This window comes from Pipistrellus hanaki (assembly GCF_964339955.1).
Source record: "Pipistrellus hanaki genome assembly, chromosome: 10".
NCBI lineage: Eukaryota > Metazoa > Chordata > Mammalia > Chiroptera > Vespertilionidae > Pipistrellus > Pipistrellus hanaki.
Genome location: NC_140512.1, coordinates 63,977,579 through 64,004,596, shown reverse-complemented (window position 1 = coordinate 64,004,596; position 27,018 = coordinate 63,977,579). Strand labels below are relative to the sequence as shown.

The 27,018-nt window shown below is 41.2% G+C and overlaps 1 protein-coding gene across 13 annotated transcripts in view; it reads left to right on the top strand.

The window, feature by feature from the left end:
• ST7 (suppression of tumorigenicity 7) overlaps positions 1-27,018 on the top strand; it is a 227,770-nt gene that overhangs the window by 164,877 nt on the left and 35,875 nt on the right. For 11 of the 13 annotated variants that reach the window (XM_084896967.1, XM_084896965.1, XM_084896969.1 and 8 more), the window contains 3 exons: positions 7,564-7,678; positions 20,303-20,375; positions 21,818-21,920. In XM_084896967.1, the coding sequence (XP_084753093.1) occupies positions 7,564-7,678; positions 20,303-20,375; positions 21,818-21,920 (291 nt within the window). Of the gene's footprint in view, positions 1-7,563; positions 7,679-20,302; positions 20,376-21,116; positions 21,253-21,817; positions 21,921-27,018 lie in introns of all 13 variants that reach the window. The other 2 variants (XR_014796149.1, XR_014796150.1) reach the window with 1 other exon arrangement.

The window sequence follows — 27,018 nt, the reverse complement described above, 5'->3', positions numbered from 1 at the left end:
TTCACCTGGTGCTAAGAAACTTCACTGTCCCTGGATGTGAACTCACATCTATCTGGTCCCAAAGGCGGGGGCACTCTTGACTCCTGCATGTGCCATCTCCCCAGTGCCTTCTTTTTTATTTTGAAAACGCTGTGCCATTGAGAGTCTTTGAAGTGGTTCTGGAGAGAATCAGGAAGGAACTTTATGACAGAAGAGGCTTCTTATTAAGTCATCTTGTCTAAGCCTAACACTAAGCCCAATGCGAAGGCATAGAGAGGGAAGGATCTTATAGTCAGTTTAACTATAAAGGTTCCTTCAAGGGGAAATAATAGCTCTTACAATTCCTCACACCACATGTATCAGTAGACCTGCCCTCTGGAACTCAGATGGAGAAGAATTAAGGAGTGGCTAAGCTGTAGTGCACCTGAAATTAGCAATTATTATCTTGTTATCATTACAGAATTCAAGTGCAGTGTATTAAAATCTATTAGATAAAATTATTTTTTGAGGAAATTCTCTAAATGCTGTTTAGTCACGCTTGGATCTTTTTTTAGACTCCAGCAATAACTTTAAGGAGCTACAGACTCAAAGCCCCAATGGAAAAAAAGAATTTTGCCTTAAGACACTTAGAAAATAGGAAAACAAATAAAATTAAAATGATGAGAAATTGAACTCTTCATGACTTGAGGAATTACAAATGAAAAGTACATTTAATGAACTCCCTATGTTTCAGGAAGTAACTTTAAAAATATACCTAAAAATAAAGAATAACATTAAAACAGCCTCACTACCCAGAATTAATAATAAATAAAAATAATAAATAAAATTTTTGTCATGTCCACCTTGTTTACTGAAAAGAAATAAGACAATATAAAGCCATAGCCCCCATGTGACCACCATTCACTTCCTTTGCCAGCAGGTTGGTGTGTTTAGTTTGTTTTCATACATTTCTACAATAAATACTCATAAATGATATGTAAAATTGTGTGCATTTTAAAATTTACTTAAATTCGACCACATTCTTTTTTTTTAATTTTATTGATTTTTTACAGAGAGGAATAGAGAGCTAGAAACATCACATCGATGAGAGAAACATCAATCAGCTGCTTCCTTGCACAACCCCCCAAGGGATGTGCCCACAACCAAGGTACAAGCCCTTGACTGGAATTGAACCTAGGACCCTTGAATCCGCAGGCCGAAGCTCTATCCACTGAGCCAAACTGGTTTTGGCAAATTCGATCACATTCTACAATGTATTTCTCCATAGTGTTCCCCCCCCACCCCCACTCAAAACTTGATATCTGTCCACATTAAGATATACAAAGCTTAGCTTAGTCCTTTTGCCTAAGCCACTTTTGTCATACGCGTGTACCTCATTGATCTATCCGTCCCACTGTCTGTGGCACTGCTCCCCAGGATGTCTCTTCAGAAGCCTGTGGGAGTGTCTCTAGGAAGAGAGCTGGAGAAGGGTTGGGTTAGAGGGTCAGTCTTTCTCAGTTTTGCCATGGGGTGCCAAACCAAATGCGTGTAAGGGGTGTTATGTTTTTCAAATATAATATCACTAAGAAGAATTCTATAAAACTCCTTTTAAAAATTATCCTGTTAACCAGGAGTTGCAGACTAAGGCCTGCAAGCCAAATCTGGACTCTTGCCTGTTTTTGAAGTAAAGTTTTATTGGAACATAGTCTTACTCTCTCAGTTATGTATTGTTCATGGCTGTGTTCATGCTACAGTGTCAGATCTGAGTAGCTGCAAAACAGACCATCTGGCTTGCAAAGCCCAAAGTATTTACTCTCTGGCTTTTTAAAGAAAAAAAATTTGCTGATCCCTGTAATACTAGTGTTACCTACTATCACTCTTTTTAATTCTTTTTTATTTTGCTTATTATATTACCTAATATTAAGCAACATAAAGCAAGATGACTTCAGAAAGTGATAGAAACAATGGAAAATGGTGAGTGGGGTGACACTGTTAGGTAGGGTGGGTGGTAGAGAGAGTCTGAAAAGATGCCATATGAGCTGAGACCCAGGAAATGAAGAAAGCAAGGTTCAGAGAAGTTAAATACTTTGTACAAAGGGTCACAAGTTGTAAGTGGCAGGAATAACTCTCCAACTATAGGGCTCTTTCCTCACCTGTCTTCTTATAGTCTTACAAACACAACACAACGCAGATAAGTAAGTGTAGCAGAGAAGCATAAGCAAAATGGTTTAGTTCTCCAGGACTTGGCAGGCCAGAGACTGGGCTCTGATGTGCTGAAATTTGGCATCAGTGCTGATGACTGGATTTGAATCATAGTCCTGTAACTGCTTTTGGCTGATTCACTTACATTTTCAGACTTCATTGTGTTTGGTGGGGTGGTCTGGGAGGGGCTGGGTCTGTAAACTGAGGAGGGTGTTTGGATGACCTCCATGGCTCTGCTGGCTCTCACTCTGTGATTTTAGGAGGTGGCATTTGATCTGGGCTTTGGAGGGTGGGGTGGCTTTGACAGGCTGCCTTGAAAATGAAGGGAAAAGGTATACCAGGTGGTGAGAACAGGTTGAGCAAAAACATATAGGCTAGTAACTGGAGAAAGAATTACAGGAATGGGGGGTAATATCTAGTCTGACAAGGCTACGGTTTGAATCTTGTAGAAGACAGGAGAGGCAGAGGGGTGTGGTGCTGAGCTAGGGAGGACCTGAGAGTTAAGCTCGGGAGCTGGGGAAATGTGCCCTGGAATTACTGAACTGGAAACATCCAGTGTCATTTTTGAGCATCTCTGTTCAGTGACTGGCTTCTCTCTGTATGAATAGTTCCAGTGAGGGAGCCTTCTCTAGACCATTTGTCCATTTTCAGACAGCTCTCAGCGTAAGAAAATTCTTCCTTCCATTAAATCAAAGCTTATGGTTCTAGCTGGACCTTTTCCAAGGTGTAGATAGTGGAAAGCCATTGGAAGATTTTAAAGGGTAGAGGAACAAGTTCAGGGCTATATAACCTGAAGTGGTCCTGTGGCAGCCCACATATAATATGTACCCCAAAGGAAGAAACTTTAAAAAGCATCTATGATGGGTCAGTTAGTAACCAAGGGTCTATTGCTAAGAAAGATCCTGCTCTCTCACTTGTCCCAGGCTCAGGGGAGGATGGAGCAATAGACCATGGTGACCAAGACTTGGGGAGTTTGGGGCAGGAGCACTTAACCTGGCAGATGGAGGTCAAAGGGCAGGTAAGGGTTCATGATGTTGAGGACCTGGCCAGATGGATCAAGGAGGCAGAAGAGAGAGTGCCCAGGTGGAGAGGGAGTGTGGGTAAAAACACCAGTGAATGCGGCCTGTTTAAGGAACTGAAAGCTCTTCTGTGGTGGGAGCGTGGTGTGTATATAGTAAAGTGGCTACACGTGAGGCTGGCGCAGTAGGCAAGGTCTTGTCATAAGGGGCTGTGTTTGCCAGGCTAAGCATTTTATATCCTGAATTTGTTGAGAAGCCAGTGTTCTTATATGTAGTCTTTCCTTCTCAGTTTATAGAATGTACATATACTCTTTTAAAAATACTAGAACATATGGAAAATATGAAGGAAGAAATAAAACTCACCTTTAATCTCACTAACTAGAAATAAGCCCTGTTAAAACATGTGCCTCATTTCTTACCAAGTGTGTTTCTATGTATACATAAAGAAGGAGCCGAAACCAGTTTGGCACAGTGGATAGAGCATCGGTCTGCGGGCTTAAGGGTCCCAGGTTTGATTCTGGTCAAGGGCATGTACATTGGTTGCGGGCACATCCCCGGTGGGGGTGTGCAGGAGGCAGCTGGTTGATGTTTCTCTCTCATCGATGTTTCTAGCTCTCTATCCCTCTCCCTTACTCTGTGTAAAAAATCAATAAAATATATTAAAAAAAAGAAGGAAAGCATTATCTTATTGCAAAATATAGTCTGCATCCTGCTTTTTCTAATGTAACTTTGTATGTCAGTTTTTCCCAGGCCATGCCATTAAAACTTATTTGAGAATTTAATTACTAAGGACTACATATGGCCCAAACGATGACTATGTCTTACACTTAAATGCCTCATAATGGAATAAAATTTAAGTTGCTAGCATTGTCCACTATCTATTATAATAAAAGCATAATATGCTCATTAGTCAGGACATCCTTCCAGACGAAGCGGGGGCTGGGAGGGAAGCCTGGGTCCCGGGTGCTGGCGGCCGGAGAAGCCCGGGGCCGGGGGCCAGAGGGGGGCTGGTGCCGGCAGCCTGGGGAAGGCAGGCCTGCTCTTGCACGGATTTCGTGCACCGGGCCTCTAGTTGTAAATAAAAGTAAGCAGCCTTACTTTTAACTTGTGTTCCCAGGTGCCTATTTCCTTGGGGTAAGTCCAGCCATACCCGTGGTCGCCTTTTAAGCAGGGACATGATGGACTCCACTGTATGTTTGAAAAGTGTTATGTCACCAATGTGCAGGGTGGATTGGAAAGAGGTGACCCAGACAAGCAGAACAATTTAGGCTAAGTATGAGGATATAACCTAAGGCAGAGGTTGGCAAACTCTCGAGCCACATGCGGCTCTTTGGCCCCTTGAGTGTGGCTCTTCCACAAAATACCACGGCCTGGGCGAGTCTATTTTGAAGAAGTGGCGTTAGAAGAAGTTTAAGTTAAAAAAAATTGGCTCTCAAAAGAAATTTCAGTTGTTGTACTGTTGATATTTGGCTCTGTTGACTAATGAGTTTGCCGACCACTGACCTAAGGTATCAGCACCAAGGCCCAAGAAAAGAGGAGATGCTAATGATTCTGACATCATGTTGGCTTGTTTATTGTTTGTAGGCATAACAGCTTTCTGTGAACCTGTTGGCAGTTTTTACATATTAATTTGGGGGTTTCGGGACCTCTAAGGTGACTGTAGTGGGTAGGGTGAGGAGGGCAACAGGAGCTAATGGTTCCATTCTCCACGGTAGGAAATACCAAGGGGAAGAGCAGCTTCGAAGGGTTGGCTTGGGGAGGAGGAATTACGAGCCTGGTATCAGGTGTATTAGGTAGAACTGTCAGGGAGATCCTTTGTAAGCTGACCTAACGTAATCACTTAGTTAGGAGAGAGGATGTGAGGAGGGGAGAGCCATCCCCACAAGATGGCTGTTTTGAGACACAAGAGCGGTCCTAGCGATCAGGGTGTTCATGAGAAGAGCACTTGGGACACAGCGGGGAGACTACTCACTCCTGAGCAGCAGACAGGCGGGAAGTGGAGGGAGCTGGGGGCCAGGTCAGAAGAAAGCCAGAGGAGAATGGTGCCAAGGAAGCCAAGAGAGACACGTTTCAGGGGAAAAGCCATCAAGCTGTCACATGTTGCAGAGGCCAAGCAGGAGGAGTACGGGAGGGTGTCCACGGGAGCAATTTAGTCACCTCTCATGTGGGATGAGCAGGTTCAGAGGAATTGTGGCTGGAAGCCAGGTTGTAGCTACGTGGTGAGGAGTAAAGGGAGCTGGGAGGAGTACTCATGGCTTTTCTAAGTAAGAGAGCTTGGGAAGGGCGAGAGAGGACAAGGTGATAGCTGGAGTGAGGGGAGGCAGCAGCAAGATCACTTTTTCTTCTTGTTCATATTAAACAAGCAAAGCTAGATTTCCAACTTGTCATGTGACTTCAATTACCTCTCCAACATTTGCTGTTTGCCATGATGAAAGTGCTTCTATAGGTGATTTTTTTTTGACATGAAAAAACTTCCAATGAAAGCACTACTGTCCAGGCTCCTCCAACCTTACTTCAGGTTCTGTTTCCGAAAGCTGAGGCGCCCATGTTGGTTCATACAGTCTCATTGGATTTTAATAAGACTCTCAGTTTTTAAGCTTCAGCATACTGATATTTGGATTGCAGTTTTAAAATTGCAGAATATGACTTGTGTCCTTGAAGTTTGACCTGATGTATTGGTAAAAAAAAAATGTAAATGTTTAGATGTTACAGTTTAGAGAATATTTTTATTGTATTGCCAAATGCTGAATGACGGAGAGCTTTAATCTTCTAGCAAGCTCTAATTAGAAAGAGAAAACAATCAAATGGTGATGCCAGCCAGAATCAAAGTGAACCAGAACAAGAAATACAGAACATCAACAATGTGTGATAGTCTTATTCATTTCCTTACTAGCAATAAGAACATAGCACGCTGTCTCTAGGGGCTTCAGATAGTCTTATTGAAGGTATAATCATTTTGATAGGTGTTTTTCATTGGAAGTGTAATGCTCTTTGGGGCTGCAGAAAATTATTTTTAGAGATATGCTAAATTTTCTTGGCTTAAAAAACACACAATATGGCAAATGTTTCCAATGTAAGAAGTGCATAGACAGTGCACTGTACCCACTGGTTTCTTGGGTGAACTAGCCTATTTGTGAGTATTCTCTCAGCACAGTTGCTTTAACAATGTTGATGTAAAAAAGTTATCATTTTTTTTTTACAGGTCATTGTGTTATAATAAAATAGTTATTCACGTAGGAGATAAAACAGAGGATATATATATATATATATATATATATATATATATATATATATTTTCTTCTTTATAAAAAAAAAGGGTTATTTCCCCCGTAGGATGAGATTTACCTTTCTTTAAGATAAAGATTTTACTCTGAAACCTTTGTCCTTTCTCATTTCCCTTTGTTTTCCAGTGAGGTTTAATATACTATTTTTAACTCTCATTGGACCTTTCTCCCAGCCATTGCACCCAGAACCTTTAGACCAGTGCTTTAATCATTCTCTCACCATTCTTGTCAGCTCTTACCCTTGGCTTTTCATTAAATCTAAATCAGTGTGCCTATTTTCAGCCCAACACATCTGTCTGTCATCTTTGCTACTGATCCTGGGCAGCTGGCAGCTAACACTTGACAATTATGCCCATTGTACCCTCTATAAATTTATTGTGTACAATTTTTTAGGCCCTCAAGATAGACTTAGGAATGCTTGAGTATTTCCTTAAGCAGTGCTCTCCTTTGTGACTATTCTGCCCCTATCTTTCAACTTTCTCCCCGCCACCTGTTCCCTCAGTCTCAGGAAATGATCGTGACTTTTGTTTTATTGAGGTAGGACTGCTGAACATCCACTCCCTTTACTACCACTCCCTGTCACTACTTACATATTTTCTCATTCTGTATCATCTTCATTATTTTCCTACCTTTTCTCCTTTGTCACCAGGCCGCTCCACTCGAAAGAGTAGTGCCTGCTTGCTTCCCCTTCTGTTCTCCAGCTTCCATACAAACTTCTCTTAACAGGTTTATATGTTAACACCTGAGAGAGTTTTCACCCTTCACTTTATTGGATCCTCTGGTATTTCAGCATTACTGAGCACTACCTCTAAGCATCTTCCTCAGTTTTTATGAAACCCCCACTCTTGAATTTTCTCCCATTTTAGAGTCTCACAAATTCAAAGTTGTCATTTCCCCAAAATAACAGGAAAAAATTTAAGCACTTAATGCTTTACAAAATAATAATGAGTGTGAATGCATATAATGCAGTATTAACTATACTTCTAAAAATTATATTATACATTTATATTACATAAATATATTACAATTCAGTGTTGGTTATACTTTTAAAAATGAGACAGTTATATTAACTATTCCTTTTTTTTTTTTTCCTTTCCTAGTTAATGAAGGAGTTCCCCTTGCTAAGCATGTTCAACATCCACGAAAACCTTTTAGAGGCCCTTCTGGAGCTACAAGCATACGCTGATGTTCAGGCAGTTTTAGCAAAGTATGATGGTAAGTCCTTGGTTTTTCTTTAAATCTACTTGAGTATTCCTCTTTGTGATGTATTTAAGTGATTAGATTGGCCTGGCTGGAATGACTCAGTTGGCTTAGCATTGTCCTGTTCACCAAAAGGTTGCTGGTTCAATTTCCTGGTCAGGGCACATGCCGGGATTGTGGTTCAATCCCTGGTCAGGGGACATACGGAAGGCAACCGGTTGATGTTTCTCTCTCACATTAGTTTTTTTTCTCTTTCTCTTTCTCTCTCTCTCTCTCTCATTTCCCTTTCTCTCCCTCTCTTTAAGCATGTCCTCAGGGGTATGGATTGAAAAAGATTAGGTTGGAAGGATCATTTCAACTAGCACAGCACTTTGTTAACTATCCTCTTAGAGAATTTTTGTTAACGGTTTTATGATGGCATTTACAGAACCTCACAATTCAATGGTTAGTGGGGGCCAGAAATGTTGAGTGTCCTGTGCCACATCCTCTCCTTCCCTCCCAGCAGATTCCCCTCACACTCTTCCGTCAGTGTTCTGCTTTGTTCCCTCCATGGCCGGAAAACACTCAGCACCTCTGTGGGCAGCACTTACCCTGCTGGGACAGTGCTGACTGTTGAAGCTCCTGTTATGACCCCCAAATTAGTTGACTGTGATCACTACCTGTTGGTCATGGTGAGCCCTTGCTACAACCCTTGTGACAACTCAGAAAATATCGGAAGATAAAATTATGTCCCTTCATACCAGGTCTTCTCCTTATTAGCGGAAACCCCCATTTCTTCACATGAGGGACTTTGAAATCCCTTAGCTGTTCTGGTTACCGTCCATGAGCTTATTCCATTTTGTCTGTTATTTTTATTTTTAAAATCTTCATTGTTGAGAATATTGCAGATGTCCCCATTTTTCCCCCACTGCCCCCCTCCACCCAGTTTCCACCCTGCCCCAGGCCTTCACCACCCTGCTGGCCGTCTTGTAGTGGATCTTTGACCACATGGAGGCAGCCATATTGTGTGTTGGAGTGATGATCAATCTGCATATTACTCTTTTATTAGATAGGATAGAGGCCTGGTGCATGGGTGGGGGCCAGCTGGTTTGCCCTGAAGGGTGTCCTAGATCAGGGTGGGGGTTCCCTTGAGGTGTGGGGTGGCCTGGACGAGGGGCCTGTGGTGGTTTGCAGCCTGGCCATGCCCCCTGGAAACCCAAGGGGAGTTTATTTACCTTCTGCAATTGAAACTTTGTAGCCTGGAACAGAGCCAAGCCCCCTGCTCACTCCATGGCATTTGGTTTTATGTATCTTCTATAATTGAACTTTGTAGCCTTAAGCAGAGGCCTGCGCCGGCCAGGGCAGGTGGAAAGCTTTGCTTCCTCTGTTGCCGAGGCAATCCTATCCTGCTCTCTCCAGCTCCGTGGCTGCCACCATTTTTCTTGGGATTTATCTTATATAATTGAAACTTTGTATCCTTGAGTGGAGGCCTAGGCTGGCCAGGGTGTGTGGAAAGCTTGGCTTCCATTGCCAGGGAAACCCAAGCCTCGGAACTGCTTTCTGTGGTTGCAGCATCTTGCTTGGGGTTAATTTGCATACTCGCTCTGATTGGCTTGTGGGTGTGACTTGTGGGTGTGGCCTGAGCGGAGTGGTGCTAATTTGCATATTACTCTTTTATTAGGTAGGCTGATTACATTTTGTACTTTAGAAAATATTCTTTCTTTAGTAAGTATATTTAGTGCATTTAATGAATTATTCAGGTAAAACTTTCCAGCATATCATCAACCCTGCAGAGCAAACTATATTTTTGAGGCTTATTTCTAATTTTTAATATATTTTCATTGATATCAGAGAGGAAGGGAGGGGGAGAGAGGGATGGAAACATTACTGATAGGAGAGAATCATTGTTTGGTTGCCTCCTGCAAGCCCCACAACCCGGCATGTGCCCTGACTGGGAATCAAACCATGACCTCCTGGTTCATAGGTCAACACTCAACCACTGGGCCATACCAGCTGGGCATTTGAGTCTTATTTCTGACACACAATTCTTTATAAGGAATCTCTGAAATAGGTTGTAGTTAGGTCCTACGGTTAGGAAAACAGGCATTATAAGACTGCATTTGGTTTTTGTTGTTGTTAATTCTTGCTCACTGATGGAAACTATAAGCCCTCTGCCAGTGACGGTGTCTCTTGGCCTGTGCAAACACCAGCACCCTGGGGGACAAGGTACATGCTACCAAGCATGGAAGCACTTTTAGAAAAGGAGAAAAGTGTTTTTGGTACACTTTATAGTAAGCAAACTAAAGACTGGCCTTCACATCAGCTCACTTTTGTTCTGTTTATATGCTGGAATCTCACTGTGTGTCTGACTTTGGAAGTCTAAGTCATGAGACTACCTTATAGGCATAATGCTTATACAGTGAGGGTCTTTTTACACCAAAGAATCCCAACCCCATGCATTTGGTTCGGGTGACCATGAATTTTTCCAAATTCCACCCTTTAGTGACCTAACAAGTTTCCAGTGTTTTCAACCCATGCCAACCTGTGCTCAACCTGATACATCAAGGCTTAAGAAAAAAAAATTTAACCAATAGAGCCTTTGGGATCTCAAATCTCTGAAGTCTCTTTTCATGAAGGTCTCAGTTCATTAGATAAGTCATCAGCTTTGTATTATAAGACAGATTGTAAAATAAAGAAATGAACTCATTTGGAGCTTTCTGTCATCTCTCTCTATCCCATCGCCTCGCCTCTGTTCCACAACAGCAGAAAGCTGATTTATTAGATTCTGATAACATATGTTCACATTATTTGTTACAACAGCTGTCCCACCCTCTGCTAGAATTTGGCTTGCACGTTGCAAAATTCCTTTGTTGCAAATGGTCAAACTTACCATACCAAGGCCCTTGTGTTGAGTTTTGTTTATGTTGTGTACCTGGCAACAGAGATGATGTTCTTATTCATTATTCATGGAAAAAGAGCCTCATTAGTGGCAGACACATACTGTTGCTGAGATGCCTCGTTTGGGGTTGTGAGTTCAACAGTTGTCAATAGACTGCAGATGACCTAATCCCAACTGAATTCTGAAAGTTGTTTTGGTGCGGACTTGGCTCAGACCTGTGTCATTTACAGTAGAAATATAATGAAGTGGCTGCTGAAGTTACTGTTCTTGAGGAGTGAGCTGCAACCACACACGATTATTAAAAACCAGCCTCTTGTTTCTCACACAATTCCATAAAGTGGGCTTTTTCAAGTTTATCCCTGCTGCTTTCCCTGGAGACCCAAAGGAACTCTACTAAGTTGTCCCATTTTCTGGCCCTGTTTGGAGCTTTCGAGGGCTTGGAGTATTGACAGCAAGTAGGGTGCCTGACAGTGGTTTGGATGCCATCACTCTAACCCATGCCACGCTGGACCCAGCACTTTGAATCCCAGATTCTCCACCCCTCTCTGCTGAGCCACATCTGAAACAGCAGGAGTATATGTTATGTTTGCAATTTGGAATGTTCTTTTGGATACCTGTTTCTTGTATGGTTTATGGGTACACCAGTCCTTCTTTATTACTTTTTCTAGAGGGCAGAATGTTTTTAAGTTGTACGTTGGGAAGTGACACAATGAGAGTAGTGCTGCTTTTCTGACCTTTACAAAAAGGATTCAGAAATACGGCAGGAACAGGGTGAGGGTGTGTGGAAGGAAAGGAGGAAGGCAACATGTATTCCCTTTGCCTCTTCTTCACTGTTTCCTGGGGGTTGTGTGTATATTTTGAGTTTTAACAGTGACATTCACAAACTCCTTTTGGAGTGAAGTACTTTGGAAGCTATGCATCCTAATAGGATTACCAGTTATTTGGTCACACATCTTTGTAATCCTCAGTCTGATTTTGATTTTGCCCTTGAGGTAACTTCTCATGTTATGTTAAGCTCTTCCAGCCATTAGTCTGAAATGCTGTCTTGCCGTCCTCAGGAGTTTTCATACTCTATCGTTTTCAATTTGGGTGGGTCATTTTTATCCGGGTGATTGATCCTGGATTTGGAGTGTCCTTTACACAAAGAGTAAACTAACAGCAGCAGCAATAGCTAGCGTTTATTCATTCTTACAATGTGTCAGGGTCAGACATGATTCTAAACCCTTCATGGACGAACTCATTTATGCTCATCACAAGCATTTGAAATAGATGTTACTATTAGCTCCCCTTTACAATTGTGGTAACTGGTGCCAAGAGAAGTTAAGTAATTTGCTCAAATTAAGGGCCTCATATGAGAAAGTAAAGCCAGGAAGATGATATGTTATGAGAGAAAAGAGATAGACTGAGAACATTCTTTTTCTCAGTAAGAGCTGACTTCTACAAGGAAAGGAAAGCCAGAGTAAAAACTGAGGTGGTCTGACTCCAGGCCCATGGTCTCAGCCATCACACTTCCGCCATCTCTGCTGCTGGCAGTATTTTTAAAAATTGTTTTTATTAACATAGTTCTTATTGTTATTAATTAGCTACAGTTTATTGAAAAACTATCATGGGCCAAACATGCTGTACACATTACCTTTAACCCTCACAATAACTTTGCAAAGAGATGGTTATTCCATTTTAGCAGATGCAGAAACTGAGTCTTGTGAGTTGAAGTAATTTTCAAGACCACATTCCTTGAACAATGCAGAACTAGTGAGATCCACATCCAGGTCTCTCTGGCTTTAAGAGCCCACAAGCCTTCTGAAGTGATTTTCTCTGCCTCTCTCACTCCTCTTATGAAGGCATGGAGAAGGCAGGCTGTAGCATGGTGCAAAATATGGTTGGTGCCAAATTGTCTTTTAAGATACCTTTTTAATCATTCCTTAAGAAAGGTATGTCTGTGTTTGCTTGTCTTTCTGAAACTCTCTTCACAATCTGGCTTTCCATCTTCAATCAACTTGTGTCTGATTTCTTTAGTCACAAAAGGGATTTGATGTATGTGTTCATTTAACTTGAGACTTACCATCTTTTTTTTTTTTTTTTTTTTTTTTTCCCCCAGTCATACATTTGTTATAAGGACAGGAATGTTTTTAAAATTATTATCAATCTTGTTTTAGAAGCCATTATGAACGTTGTTACAAACTTTGGATTCCCTTTATAGGCTACCTCGGTTGAAAGCTTAAATCTCAAAGATTAGGGTTTAATGTGGAAAAGAATTCATGCATTTATTTATTATTATTGCACATTTCGATTTTAGAAGAATCTCAGAGAACAAGTAAAAATGTGAATGTGAATGCTACAAGCTACCTCTGGGAGCATCTGTTTCTGTCTGTCTCCCTGGGATACGAAGGCAGTCACTGGTGATGGTGAGATTAAACCCAGCTCCACCCCACTGGCTAAGTGAATTCAGCAAATTACTTAACCTTCCAGCCTCGGTTTCTTCTTCTGGGAATGAATGGAGGCTTAGAAAGGCTAAGTAACTTTCCCAAGATCACGCAGCTGGGAATTTGTTGTGAAAAATAAAGTAGGTAATCCATGTTAAGTGTTTAGAACAGTGTGGAGCACAGAGTAAGAGTTCAACAACTGTTAGCTTTTAAAAAGAGCCAAGATTACCACTTAACTTTTCATTGTTCTCAAACCAATTTTGTTCAAATGAAAAACCATAAATAAAATGATAGTTAAAATAAGAAAATAAGAATCCAGTCTTATGCTCCCCCAAAGGCAGTGTCATGGCCTCCTATTAAAATTAATTTTGGATATAAAAGGACATATCTAAAATAATAAAAGTGTAATATGCTAATTAGTCCAGATGTCCTTCTGGACATCTTTCCAGGACAAAGCCCGGCTCCAGCCACCATGGCTGTGAGGGAGGGATTGAGACAGCCGCGGCTGTGAAGGCCTACTCTTGCACAGATTTCATGCATCGGGCCTCTAGTAAACAGATAACTGATAAAACAGAAATACTTAGTTTTATCTATAAATAATTCCTAAACTTTTGGAAAGGTGACAGAAAAATTCCAGGATTTTAGTTTCTGATCAAATTGTTTCAGCCTTGGGACAATTTGTACCAGTGCAACTACAAATCCAAGCTCTTTTTTTAGATTTACTTCATTAGTGATTGTCCTAAATGTGGGGGCAGAAATTTTTTTGTGAGGGATAGCTGGACTCTGTAGTCACAACTGCTATATGAATGCAATAACTATATCAAGACCATTTTTACTGATGCCATCAAGCCCATCCTAAATTAGCTTTCTTTTTTTTTTTAATTTATTAACTTTATTGTTCAGATTATTACAATTGTTTCTCCTTTTTTCCTCCATAGCTCCCCTCCACCCGGTTCCCACCCCACCTTCTGCCATTACCTCCCCCACATTGTCCTCAACCATAGGTGTACGATTTTAGTCCATTCTCTTCTTGTACCCCCTACACCCTATCCCCCTGATAATTATCAATCCACTCCCTTTCTTTGCTCTAGATTCTATTATATTCACCAGTTTATTATGTTCTTCAGATTTTTAATTCACTTGATTTTTAGGTTCACTTGTTGATAGATATGTATTTGTTGTTCATAATTTTTACCTTTACTTTTTCTTCTTCTTCCTCTTCTTAAAGAATACCCTTCAGCATTTCATATAATACTGGTTTGGTGGTGATTTACTCCTTTAGCTTTTTCTTGTCTGTAAAGCTCTTTATCTGACCTTCAATTCTGAATGATTATAGCTTTGCTGGGTAGAGTAACCTTGATTGTAGGTTCTTGCTATCCATTACTTTGATTATTTCTTGCCACTCTCATCTGGCCAACATAGTTTCTGTTGAGAAATCAGCTGAAACAGAAACTATGGGTACCCCCTTGTAGGTAATAACTGTTTTTCTCTTGCTGCTTTTAATATTCTCTCTCTGTATTTTGCTCTTGGCATTTTAATTATAATGTGTCTTGATGTGGTCCTCTCTGAATTCCTTTTGTTTGGGGTTCTGTGCACTTCCTGGACTTATGTCTATTTCTTTCACTAGGTGGGGGAAGTTTTCAATCATTATTTCTTCAAATAGGTTTTCAGTATCTTGCTCTCTTTTCTTCTGGCACCCCCATAATTCTGATGTTGGTTCGCTTGAAGTTGTCCCAGAGGCTTCTCACACTATCTTCAACATTTTGGATTCTTTTTTCTTTTTTCTTTTACGGCTGAGTGTCCTCTGCTTCTTTGTATTTCAAATCTTTGACTTGATTTTTGCATTCCTCTGGTCTGCTGTAGGGTCTCTGTATAATATTTTTTACTTCAGTCAGTGTATGTTTAATTTCTAGTTGGTCATTTTTCATATCCTTAAGGGTCTTGTTAAATTTATCGGACTTTTCTAGGAAATCCTTGAAAAACCTTATAACCAGTTCTTGAACTCTATATTCAGGCGTCTGTTCTCCTCCATTTCTTTCATTTGTATCTGTTTCTCTGACTCTGCGTTTTTGCTGTTTCCCTGAGTTGGTAGGGTAGCTTTGGGTGCCAGGTTTCCTATATTGCCTGGTGGGTCAGCCTCCCCAGTTACCTGAGGTGGACACTCTTGTTGCTCCCCTTTGTGGACTGTGTATACAAACTTGCTGTAGTTAAGTCTTGATTGTTGTGGGTATCACTGGGAGGACTTGATCTCCAGGCCAATTAGCTGTGAGTATCAACTGTGTCTACGCCAGGATACCTTCTGTATTAGAGACAGCCTTATAGGACCAGACTTGCAAAATTGCAAAAGCCTCTGCACTCAGCTTGGATGGGGCGGAGTCTCAGGGCTGAGCAGACAGTCTTGGCTTCCTGTCATCCCTGCCCTTGCACACACGCCTCCAGACCTCTGCCTTGCACGGATCCCCTGAGTTTCTGCCCGACAGTCCAGATTCCCCATGTAAGAGCGTGAGTTCCCCAGGGGCTCACCCGGAACTGGGATTCAGTGCAGTTAGGAGCTTCCAGCTCCTTCCGCTATGGAAAGCCTGCGGCAGCCTCCACAGTCAGACCTCTCTGTGCACTCTCACGAGTGTGTGCACCTCCAGATCCCTGCCCGCCCTTGCTCCCCCGAGTCTCTGAGTCTTCGTGTGCCTTTCTCTACAGTCCAGACTCCACCCTTATGAGCCTGGGTACATGGGTTTTGGCCGGAGCTGGGGTTCAGTGCAGTTGAAACTGGGGTTCAGTGCAGTTGGGGGCTTCCTTTCCCCTCCTGCCAGGTAGGCACTCAGCCGCCCTTCCTCTGTGCGTGGGCGTCTCCATACCTCAGTACTTTGTGGCTCGGCTCCTCTGATCTGTGAGCTTTTCTCTTTCCTTCTAGTTGTAGAATTTCCACTCAGCCAGCTTTCCTGTGGTTTTGGATGATGTTCATTCTGTCTTTTAGTTGTTGTTTTGAAATCGTTGTGCAAGGCAGCAGTTTAGGTACTTACCTAGGCCACCATTTTTAGTTTCTCTCCTAAATGCTTTCTTATTTGCCATCTGGCAATGTGAAAAGGGTATACTTTTAAGAACAGGACATATTGATAATATTGGGGGAAATACTTTCATCTCATAGATTGAAAACAGAAGTTCTAAAGAACACATTAGGGAATCTATACTAATGAAAGGGCAATATGCTAGTTAGACCAGATAGACCAGACATCTACTGGATGTCCTTCTGGACAAAGTCACAGTGGTGGGGCCAAGGCAGAGGCAGTTAGGGGTGATCAGGCTGGCGGGGGAGACCTGTTGGGGGTGATCAAGCCAGCAGGGAGAGCAGTTAGGAGCAATCAGGCCAGCAGGCAGGTGAGCCTTTAGGAGCCAGCAATCCTGGATTGCAAGAGGGATGTTTCCCAAGAGGTCCTGGATTGGAGAGAGTGCAGTCTGGGCTGAGGGGCTCCCCTGTCCCCGTGCACGAATTTCATGCACAAGGCCTCTAGTCACTCTGTAAGGAGACTATTTGGAGAACAAGCTTTTTGCTGATATTGTTTTACAGATCAGCATGTAGTTATAAGTAAAAATTCTGTAAACCTTGCTCATTGCCCAAGGCCTTATAAATCGCACAACTTATTCAACTATCATCACAGTTCCTTTGATATGGTCACTGGATACCCTGTGCTTTGCTTGGCTCTTTTCCTTTTGTGTGTGTGTGTGTTAATAATAGGCAGAATAAGAGGGATTTAAGATGCCAGGAGTACCAGTGAGTAAAATCTGTATTCAGGCTGTCAGCATCACGCTGTGCAGACCAATAAAACAGTGCTTTTCAGATGTTTAGTGCCATAGGCACAAGCAGCTTGAGACATATCCACTACAAAATTAGGCTGCATTGGAGAAAGAAGGATCGAAATGCTGCCCGTCTCTAGTAATAGACTCTCAGCCTAGTCCAGTGCCCTTCCATGGGCTGGCTCATATAGAAAAGATCAAGAATGCCAGGCAGATAATGAAGCAAATTCTTGTATTTAAAAATGGGCAAATGAATCACATCACTGCTTCAAAAATGAAAAATAATTGTAAATAACACTGCAGTGAACATGGGGTGAATATATTCTTCCAAATTAGTGTTTTGAGTTTCTTTGAATAAATCCCCAGAAGTAGATCACTAGGTCATGAGACAGTTCCATTTTTAATTTGTTGAGGAACCTCCATACTGCTTTCCTTCCACAGTGGCTGTAGGAATCTGCATTCCCATTAGCAAGGAACCTTCCACAGTGGCTACAGCAATCTGCATTCCCATTAGCATGCACGAGGGTTCCCTTTTCTCCACATCATCATCAGCACTTGCAGAATCAACTTGTAGTTATAAGTAAAAATTTGTTTATTTATTAATCATAGCCATTCTGCCAGGTGTGAGGTGATTGCTCATTGTGGTTTTAATTTACATTTCTCTGATGGTTCTGACCTTGAGTATCTTTTTCCATATCTGTTGGACCTGTATGTACTCTTTGGAGAGTGTCTATTTAGGGCCTCTGCCCATTTTTCAAACTAGATTATTTATTTACTTTAATTTTTATTTAAATTCTTTATTATTAAAAGTATTATGTAAGTCTCCCTTTCCACCATTGACCCCTCCCCAGCCATTCCCTCCCTCTCCCCCCTACCCCCATCAGCACATGACCTCACCCCTCTACTGTCTGTGTTCATTGCTTATGCTCATATGCATGCATGCAAGTCCTTTACTTGATCTCTTACCTCCTTCCTCCTGCCTTCCCTCTGAGGTTGGATGGTCTGTTCGATGCTTCTATGACTTTGGCTTTATTTTTTTTCATCAGATTATGTTGTTCATTAGATTCCACAAATGAGTGACATCATGTGATATTTATCTTTCTCCAACTGGCTTATTTTGCTTAGCATAATGCTCTCCAGGTTCATCCATGTTGTTGCAAATGGTAAGAGTTTTCTTTTTTACAGCAGCATAGTATTCCGTTGTGTAGATGTACCACCCTTTTTTAATCTACTCATCTGCTGATGGGCACTTCGGCTGTTTCCAAATCTTAGCTATTGTAAATTGTGCTGCTCTGAACATAGGGATGCATATGTTTTTGTCTGATTGTTGTTTCAGGTTTCTTAGGATATATTCCTAGAAGTGGGATCACTGGGTCAAATGGAAACTCCATATTTAATTTTCTAAGGAAATTCCATACTGTTTTTTCATAATGGCTGCACCAGTCTGCATTCCTACCAGCGGTGTAGTAGGTGGGAATGCAGAATCACTTTTCTCTACATTCTCTCCAGCACTTGTCATTTGTTTTGTTGATGGTAGCCATTCTGACAGGTGTGAGATGATACCTCATTGTCGTTTTAATTTGCATCTCTCTTATGATCAATGACTTTAAGCATTTTTTCATGTGTGTCTTTGCCATCTGTATGCCCACTTTGGAGAAGTGTCTATTTTGGTTCTTTGCCCATTTTTTAATTGGGTTGTTTATCTTCCTTATGTTAAGTTGTATGAATTCCTTATGTATTTTGGATATTAACCCTTTAACAGATTCACCATTGCCAAATATGTTCTCCCATACTGTGGGTTTCCATCAGGAAGGGTGGAAACAAGGCTTGGATACTTTTTAAATAAAAGATCTGAATATTTAAGAAAGTAAAATGTGTATTATCTGCAGTTTTAAAAAATTATCTTCCAGTGACAATGAGTGGACTCTAGCAAACAAGATATTTGATTCCTAGATTGATTTCCCACACTGGGAAGTGGTTAAATGTTTAGATATTGGAAAAGCAATGAAAAATCTATGAGTGTCTGACATATTTTTTCTTAATCATAAACATATCATTATATACTATGCATATGGTGGTGAAATTTTGTTTGTGTATAATATTAGAGATCAGGGTTGCAAAGACTCTCTCTCCCTTTCAATTCTGTGTTGGTATTTTCTGTAATTATTTGTATTTTCTCAATGTCGTTAAAATTTCTCTCGAAAAGAAATTCCTTATGCTGAAATTGATGATAAATACATGTTTTTGGATGAGGGATTAGTTTTCTTTTATGAAAATATTTTCTTCTGTCTGTTGGCTAATTATGGGACTTCCCTTTCCATTTCTACTATAATACAATTTTAAGTTGAAAACAGATCTGTGAAGACACAAGGATCCCAGGTGTTGTATTCCTCTAGCCCAAAATGAATTTGTCAGCAACAGGAATGATGTATTTTTACCTGGTCTGAATTAGAACACATTTCAATGTCATAATATACATTTGGCTGAGTATTAACGAAATACTATTCTAGTAAGAAATAGATTCATCCTGGTCAGTGTGGCTCAGTTGTTTAGTGTTGGCCTATGAACCAGGAGGTCACAGTTCAGTTCCTGGTCAGGGTACATGCCCTTGGTTCCCAGTAGGGGGTGTGCAGGAAGCAGTTGATCAATAATTCTCTCTCATCATTGATGTTTCTATCTCTCTCTCTCCCTTCCTCTCTCTGAAATCAATAAAAACACTTAAAAAAAAATAAAGAAATAGAATCATATTTTAAAAACAAATGTTTTCCCCAAAAAAGGACTATACTCTCTGAGTTTATCTACTCTTAGTTGTACCCTGTACTTTTTTTACTTCCCTGCGAATTCATTCTCTGAACCTATTACTCACTTCGACCCCTTCATATGAAATTTTCTACACAAACTGAGAGGAAGTTGTTCTGGGAAACAAGTTAGGCTTTATATGAAAAGGGATTGAATAAACAAAAGTTGTATAATTTTCTAACAATTTCATATGTATATCATTATATATAAAGACTTATATAGTTTTTATATATACAATATATATGTTACATTTTAACAAAAAAACTAAATTTGAACTTCTTAAAATGTAATTAAAAAGATATATAGTTTAAGCTGTGGTATGTTTTTGTTTTTTAATTAAAGGTAATAATTTTTCCTTCACATTGGTATTTCATATGCCTCTTGATAAATTTTTATAAGTAACAAAGAGATTGTATTTGCCTTTCATGATATCCAGGGTATTGATGTAACATTAAATTGATATATTTTTAGCTATTCTCTGCTTGAGTAAACTCAACAGATTAAAATACATATTTTAAAGTAGAAGATGATTGCTAAAGTCAATCTGATAGATTTTAAACATGAGTTATTTACAAAAATATAAATTATTCTTGGTTGCACATGTGTACTATAGACATTATAATAGTCTTAATTTATGCTTTATTAGGCTTACATGTTTAAAATACTAGCATTAAAAATCATTGCTCCTTGTTTTTTCAAACTTACAAGAGTTCCCACTTTCTTTCTTTCTTTCTTTTTTTTTAACAGATATAAGCTTACCAAAGTCGGCAACAATATGCTACACAGCTGCCTTGCTCAAAGCGAGAGCTGTCTCTGACAAGTAAGTGAGTAACAGCTTGTGTGGTACCACATGCCCTGCTGACTGGAGGAGGTGTTGCTTCGAGAGCTTCTCTGGAAGTCTCTTGTTCTATGAGCCCCTGCTTATAAGCGTGCATTTTCCAAAATCTGCTGACGTTTTCTTTCACTACCAGCAGGAGGGAATATACACCCTGAAGCATTGCAGGGGTGTAGGAATCCCTAAAGAGGGATTCATATAAAATTACATGCCTCTGAAGTGACTTTTTTTTGTTTTGTTTTATTTTGTTTTGTTTTTGCCAGATAATATAAACCAAAAGGCCTACTTAGGACTTAACACAAAATGCCTTTCCTTTTATTCATTTTTTGCCTGTTCCTCTTCCTTCAGCAGCCAATACTGGGTGGTAGGATGGCAGAGGGGGTGGTCATCTCCATTCTTTGTCTCACTACTCCAAACCAACTCCCGCCCAGGGTCTGTTTACTGTGAGTGGCCATCTCAATGGGATATTTGCCCATTTTACTCAGGCAAGTGACTGTGGCAGAGCGAATTTCCATAAACATCCAAGACTACTGGCAGGTGAGGAAGAATAGATGGCTTCACTGTTTTTCGGTCAGAAACACACTTCCCCGTGTGCTCCCTTGGTCCCACTGAGAAGCAGATATCAGGGAAAGAAAATAGCCTCTGCCATGTCAGACAGGTTTGCTGTTAAGTGTGTGTGCACTTCAAGACCGAAGTAATTGTCTTTCATTCTTTTTTGTCCTGTAGATCGCCAGTACCTACTGCAACATCTTTTCTCCCTACACAGCGACTCCAGCTTGGGAGGGCAGGGCCAGGGTTGTCACAGCTTCCCCTGTGGTGTCTGCCTGCCAAGCACAGCTCTGGAGTTAGCCCTGGGTGTGAGGTGAGAAAGAGATTGCATGGTCTGGTTTTTTTCATCCACTTAGGCAGGTGTCTGGCCCGCAGTTGGGGCATGCACACCCCCCCGCCAGCCCGGTCGCAGGCAGGTCCTCCTGCTGCCACCGAGGCTGCACGGCTTACCCTCCCGGGCAGCACTGAGGCTGGGTTGGGAGCTCCTTGAAAATTCTCCCCAGTTTTGTTTTTAACCAAGAGTGCTCTCCTGTAACCTAGTTTTCTCTTTTCCTACACTGTCTGCCCTCATCAGTCCCCTCCCCTCCCCTGACCTAAGCAGGTGCCCCATAGGAAATTTAGATAGCGGTTTAGACAGAGAGGCTTGACACTGAATTTAATTTCTGCCACGATTAGATGCAAACATGCTTTCTGCTTCTGTGGGGGTTTTTGTTGGCCTTGGTCTGAGGTGTCACTCAGAGGTCCATGTGGTGGAGGTTTGGAAAGGTCGTGCCATTGGCTTGCTGTGGTTTTATGGGCCCTGGATAGGTAGATGCCACTCTGGGCTGATGCCCAAGCAGTGGTCCCAACTGGATGGTGTTTGTCTTTCTGCTTTTCAGATTCTCTCCCGAGGCTGCATCTCGACGGGGGCTGAGCACAGCAGAGATGAATGCAGTCGAGGCCATTCATAGAGCTGTTGAGTTCAATCCTCATGTGCCAAAAGTGAGTGTGTGGAATCCCACAGGAACTCGTTATGATAGCAGAGAAAACGTTCCATCACCACAGTATCATCTCTTGAATGCAAGCAGTCATAAAAAAACGAATTGTGTCCAGCAAACATTGAGGCCCTGTATAATTTATGATTATTAACTTCATTTTTAGGCAAAGGCTTCATGCAAGAGGCTTTGGGGCTGGTTTTCAGCCTTCGTATAATCAGGGTAAATGGATAGGCCTGGCGTAGACAGCTCAGGCCAGGAAAGCCTGAAAGTGGCAAACTGTGGAGATCTCAAGGGCGTTGATGTATTTGACAGGAATTTCACACAAGCTTTTAGTCTTACTTAGGCCCAAATCAGGAAATGAACCTTGTTGTGAATAAAAGTGGTAAAAAAAATACTCCCCAATATGACCTTCTGTGTGTCTCTAAGAAATGATAATTAATTAGTAGTGGCAAGAAATTAATAGGGAAAACCTCCACGTATGAAGAAGTATTATTCTTTTGACTTGTGAGTGCCATTTCAGTAAGTTTGTGTAGTAAGAAATATTTAACCACATGATGTGAGCAATTTATAACTATAACTACCCATTATAAATACCAATGTAATATTTCAAATATATTTTTCCTGAATTTTATTTTAAGGGAGTCAGTCATGGTAGAAATATACAGATATTTCTATAATCTTTTGTTCAGGGGATGGATGTATATTTATGATTTACTTGTATTTAAGTACCTACTAGGCACATCTCTTAACATTTTCAGTTTTTTTATATTATACAGCATATTTTGGCCTCTAGGAAACTATTCCTGCAAGAATTGCAGGGCAGAATTTCTTGGCAAAATGTCTTATGAAGACTTTATTGGTGACAAAAGACGTGTGTGGTGCAAGTGCCACAGTTGCCGCAGTTATGGAAAGGCGGATCCATCCCCCCTGGTCCCAGTGCATGAGGACCAGCCTAGCATCTGTAGTCTTAGGTATTGTACGTAGAGTGGGATAAAATATTTCTCTTTACTTACCTAATCTTTTTTAGCTAAGTTAAAAATGTTCACTCAAATATTGTTAAAATGTAAAACTAGTTATGAAAACTTCATACTGAATTACAGTAAACTGAAGTCATCAACTAATATTTGTTAAATGCCATGCACTAACTACAGAGCTATCCTATGAAATAGATAATAGATTTTCTTTTAGAAATAGTATTGGACAGTATAGTCCTAGACTCTGAGACAAGAATTTGCATTCAAGGTCTGGTTCTGTTACTTGGCCTTAGCATCTCTGAACTCAGAATTTCATCTTTCAAATGAAGATAGAAATATAAAGATAAGGTGAGATAATACAGTCAAAGTTTTTAAAAATACTTGAGCACTATTTGTTTGTAAACTATTAAAATGGTTCATGTTTTACTTGTTGGTGGCTCATTAAGTCTCAGAATCATGTCTTAACTTTTCTAGTTTGCCAACCAGACCCTTATAATCCTTGGGCTCAAGCTAGAAAACTGGTATAATACCAGTTGGTGAGATATTTTAATTGAAGCTGTTGTTTAATTCTTGGTAATGGTCTTAAATAGTTCACTCAGCTTCTAGAAAAAATATTAAAATCCCTAAGAAACGGTCTAGCTACCAGGGAAGAATGTGACTCAGTCAACTAGCACTCTCCCTGCAAAATGGAATTCTCCTAAAAGTGGAAACATTTTAAATATTTGATTTCACTCTATTTTCTAATCATTAAATGGAAAAAAGATAGACTGTGCAGGTAAATTGATTGTCTACCACTTTTATTTGTTGCTGATTGTGCCGAAGCAAAACTTGTTTCCAGATCTTCTTTCAACATTTCCATGAAGAAAAAGTCCTGTGAATTCTGGCCTCATATGTTCAGAATTAAGAGCGAATATCTGGTACATGTATACTATATGCAGGCTGTTGTAAACTTCTTTTATACATGTTCTGCAGTTTATTGCACTGCTTGCTAATACTTCAGTAAACACACCCACACACGCGAACATACACACACATTGGTGCCTTTTAAGGCAGAGAATAGCCTTAATTCTAATGAGATATCAATGAAGAATATTGGGTGGGGCGAAGTAGGTTTACAGCTGTGAGCACCAGAAGCACAAAGTATATTCTTGTATTACTAGTAACTAATTATTGCATTTTTTTTTTGTATAAACAACTGTAAATCTACTTTTGCTTCACCCTGCATAAACTCTTAGACTCGGTATAAGGAGCCTTAATGGTTACCTAGGATACTTTTCCATCCTAAGCTTGACTCTCCTTATAGTGATATTATGATAGTTATTTTATTATTGGCTTCTATTGGATGTTTACTTTGTGCCAAGCACAATGCTAACTGAACTACATATGTTAACTCATTTATTTTTCATAACAACATTGTAAAGTATATCATGTTATTGTCTCTGCTTCACAGATGAGGGCACTGCCAGTTTGAGAGGTTGAGTAACCTGCTCATGATCACACAGTACATAGATGACAGAGCCTGAACTGGTCTGGGTTCACTAACACTTAAACATCACTCTCCACTGGGGGCAGACAGCCTAGGCTTGGACACTTCAAATGATGACAAGCACTTCACTTCGTAGGGCCCTCAATTCCTTGTGGACAGTTCCTACTTCTTCAAGATATTATCATGTCTTAAACACTTCCCTGGCTCTTTTTCTCTTATATTCCTCTCAGAAGAAAAAAATACCAAATGTACTAGCTGAGAACTGCTTTCCATGCATGTTTAGCTTTGTTCCATAAGATGTTCCATTAAGCAAAGGTACACAGTTAATATTTTAACATTCAATGAAAAATATTATTTACTCCAGGAGGCTTACTCTTAGGAACAGAGTAACTCGCAAGCATGAGGAGTAGGAGTATCTCTCTTAACCACATCACAGGAATGGGGAATAAACGAAAGCAGTCAAAACCCGTTGGTCTCTATTCTGAAGGAGCCTCTTAATAGCCAGCTGGATTCTAAATATGAGGATTTCTGAAGCTCTGGCTTGCAGCACATTGTAAGGAGGAAGCAGCCCTTAGACCAGGGGTCTTCAAACTACGGCCCGCGGGCCACATGCGGCCCGCAGAGGAGTCTGATCCAGCCCGCCAGGTTTTTTGGGCAGTGAGCGCAGCCGAGGTGTTACAGTAGGAATTAGTAGTTCATATAGTCCGGCCCTCCAGCTCTCTGAGGGACCGTGATCTGGCCCCCACTTTAAAAAGTTTGAGGACCCCTGCCTTAGACTCACCATTGCAAATCAGTTCCCCTGAGGAACTGCAGCAGTGTCTCCAGCCCTAAGGACCCTTCGTCATCTTCCTCCACTTGTTTCTCATTTTTTCCAGCTCCTTCTAGCAGACTGTTCATTGTTCCAGAAACATTCTCTTCTCCCTCGCTCTTTGCTTCTTCTGAGGAAATGCTACTCATCCTTCATCCCACCATTAAAAGTCACCACCAGGAGACTATACCTTCCTCATCCCAGAATCCGTCACTCCCTGTGTGATCTCTCGCTGTAGTGCATTGATTATGTACTTACTGCTTACTCTTTTATTGAGGATGACTAGGGATGTTAGGATCTTAATTTTTTATATCAGAGAAAGGTATGTAATTATTTATATTATCATCATATAGTCATACTTAAGACTATTTCATTTGGCACATTTTTAATACATAGGAATCATAGTCACACAGGATATTAGTATTTTAAAAAACATGGACCACTTAAATTGGACTTTATGGTTGGATATTGGGAGTATATCTATTCTTTTCTTGGGGAGGATCATCAAATTTTCTGGCCCTTTGACCTTAAAAGGGCTATCCTTTAACTTAACATTAAATTTCAAGTCATGAGCCTTTAAACACTTTAAAATGCTGTATTCTAGTAACTATTTTCTGGGTGATTTACTTTAATATATTTATGTCATAGAAACACAAATCATGAAATCTACCATCTTAACAATTTTTTAAGTATACAGTACAGTGTTAATTATATTCACTTTATGTGCAGCACATCTCTAGAGCCTTCTCCTCTTTCATCACTGAACCTCTGTATCATTGCACAGCAACTTTCATTCATCCCTCCCCAGTCATGGTAACCACCATTCCACTTTCTGGGTCTGTGAATGTGGCTGCTTTAGACACCTCCTATCTGTGGAGTCATTGGTCCTTCTGTGACAGGCTTTTCTCGGATTCTAAATACTAGGATTTCTGAAGCTCTAGCTTGTCCTTACTCCAAGTTCATCCACATCACAGCATAGGACAGGATTTTCTTCCTTTTTAAAGCCTGATTAACATTCCATTGTGTGTGTATGTGTGTCCATTCATTTATTGATGGAGGTTTAAGTTGTTTCCACTTCTTGGCTATCTACACTAATAAAAGAGAAAGATGCAAATTGACCATACCTTCACGACGCCCACCAGCCAATCAGGAGTGAATATGCAAATTAGTGGCACTAAGATGTCATTGGCCACAGAGCCAGCCTGAGTGAACAGGAGGCTTGGGTTGCCCCTGGCAATGGAGGAAGCACAAGCTTCCTGCCCACCTGGGCCGGCCACCAAAGGAGGGGCCTGCGAGTGAAGGACACTGAGCCGGCCCCTGGGCAGGCACGTGGAAGGCTTGGGTCGCCGTTGCCTGGGCCAGCCACTGAGGGAGGGTCCTGCAAAAGGCCCTCAGCCCCTTACCCAGGCTGGCCACACCTCATGGGGTGAGGGTCCCTGCGGGGGGGCGTAGTCAGCCTGCAAACAGCCATCAGCCCTTCACCCAGGCTGGCCAGCCACCCCAGCAGAGACCCCCACTCTGAAGGGGGTGTGGCCAGCCTAAAAATAGCCCTCAGCCTCTCACCCAGGCTGGCCACGCCCCCCAGCGGGGACCCTCACCTCATGGAGGCATGGCTGGCCTGCAAACTGCACCCTCTTCAATCTGGGACATCCCTCTTGCAATCCGGGACTGCTGACTCCTAACCGCTCACCTGCCTGCCTGCCTGATTGCCCCTAACCACTCTGTCTGCTGGCCTGCTCACTACCAATTGCCCTCCCTCCCCCACCAGCCTGCTCATCCCCAACTGCCACCCACCCATGGGCCTGATCACCCACAACTGCCCTCCCCTCTTAGC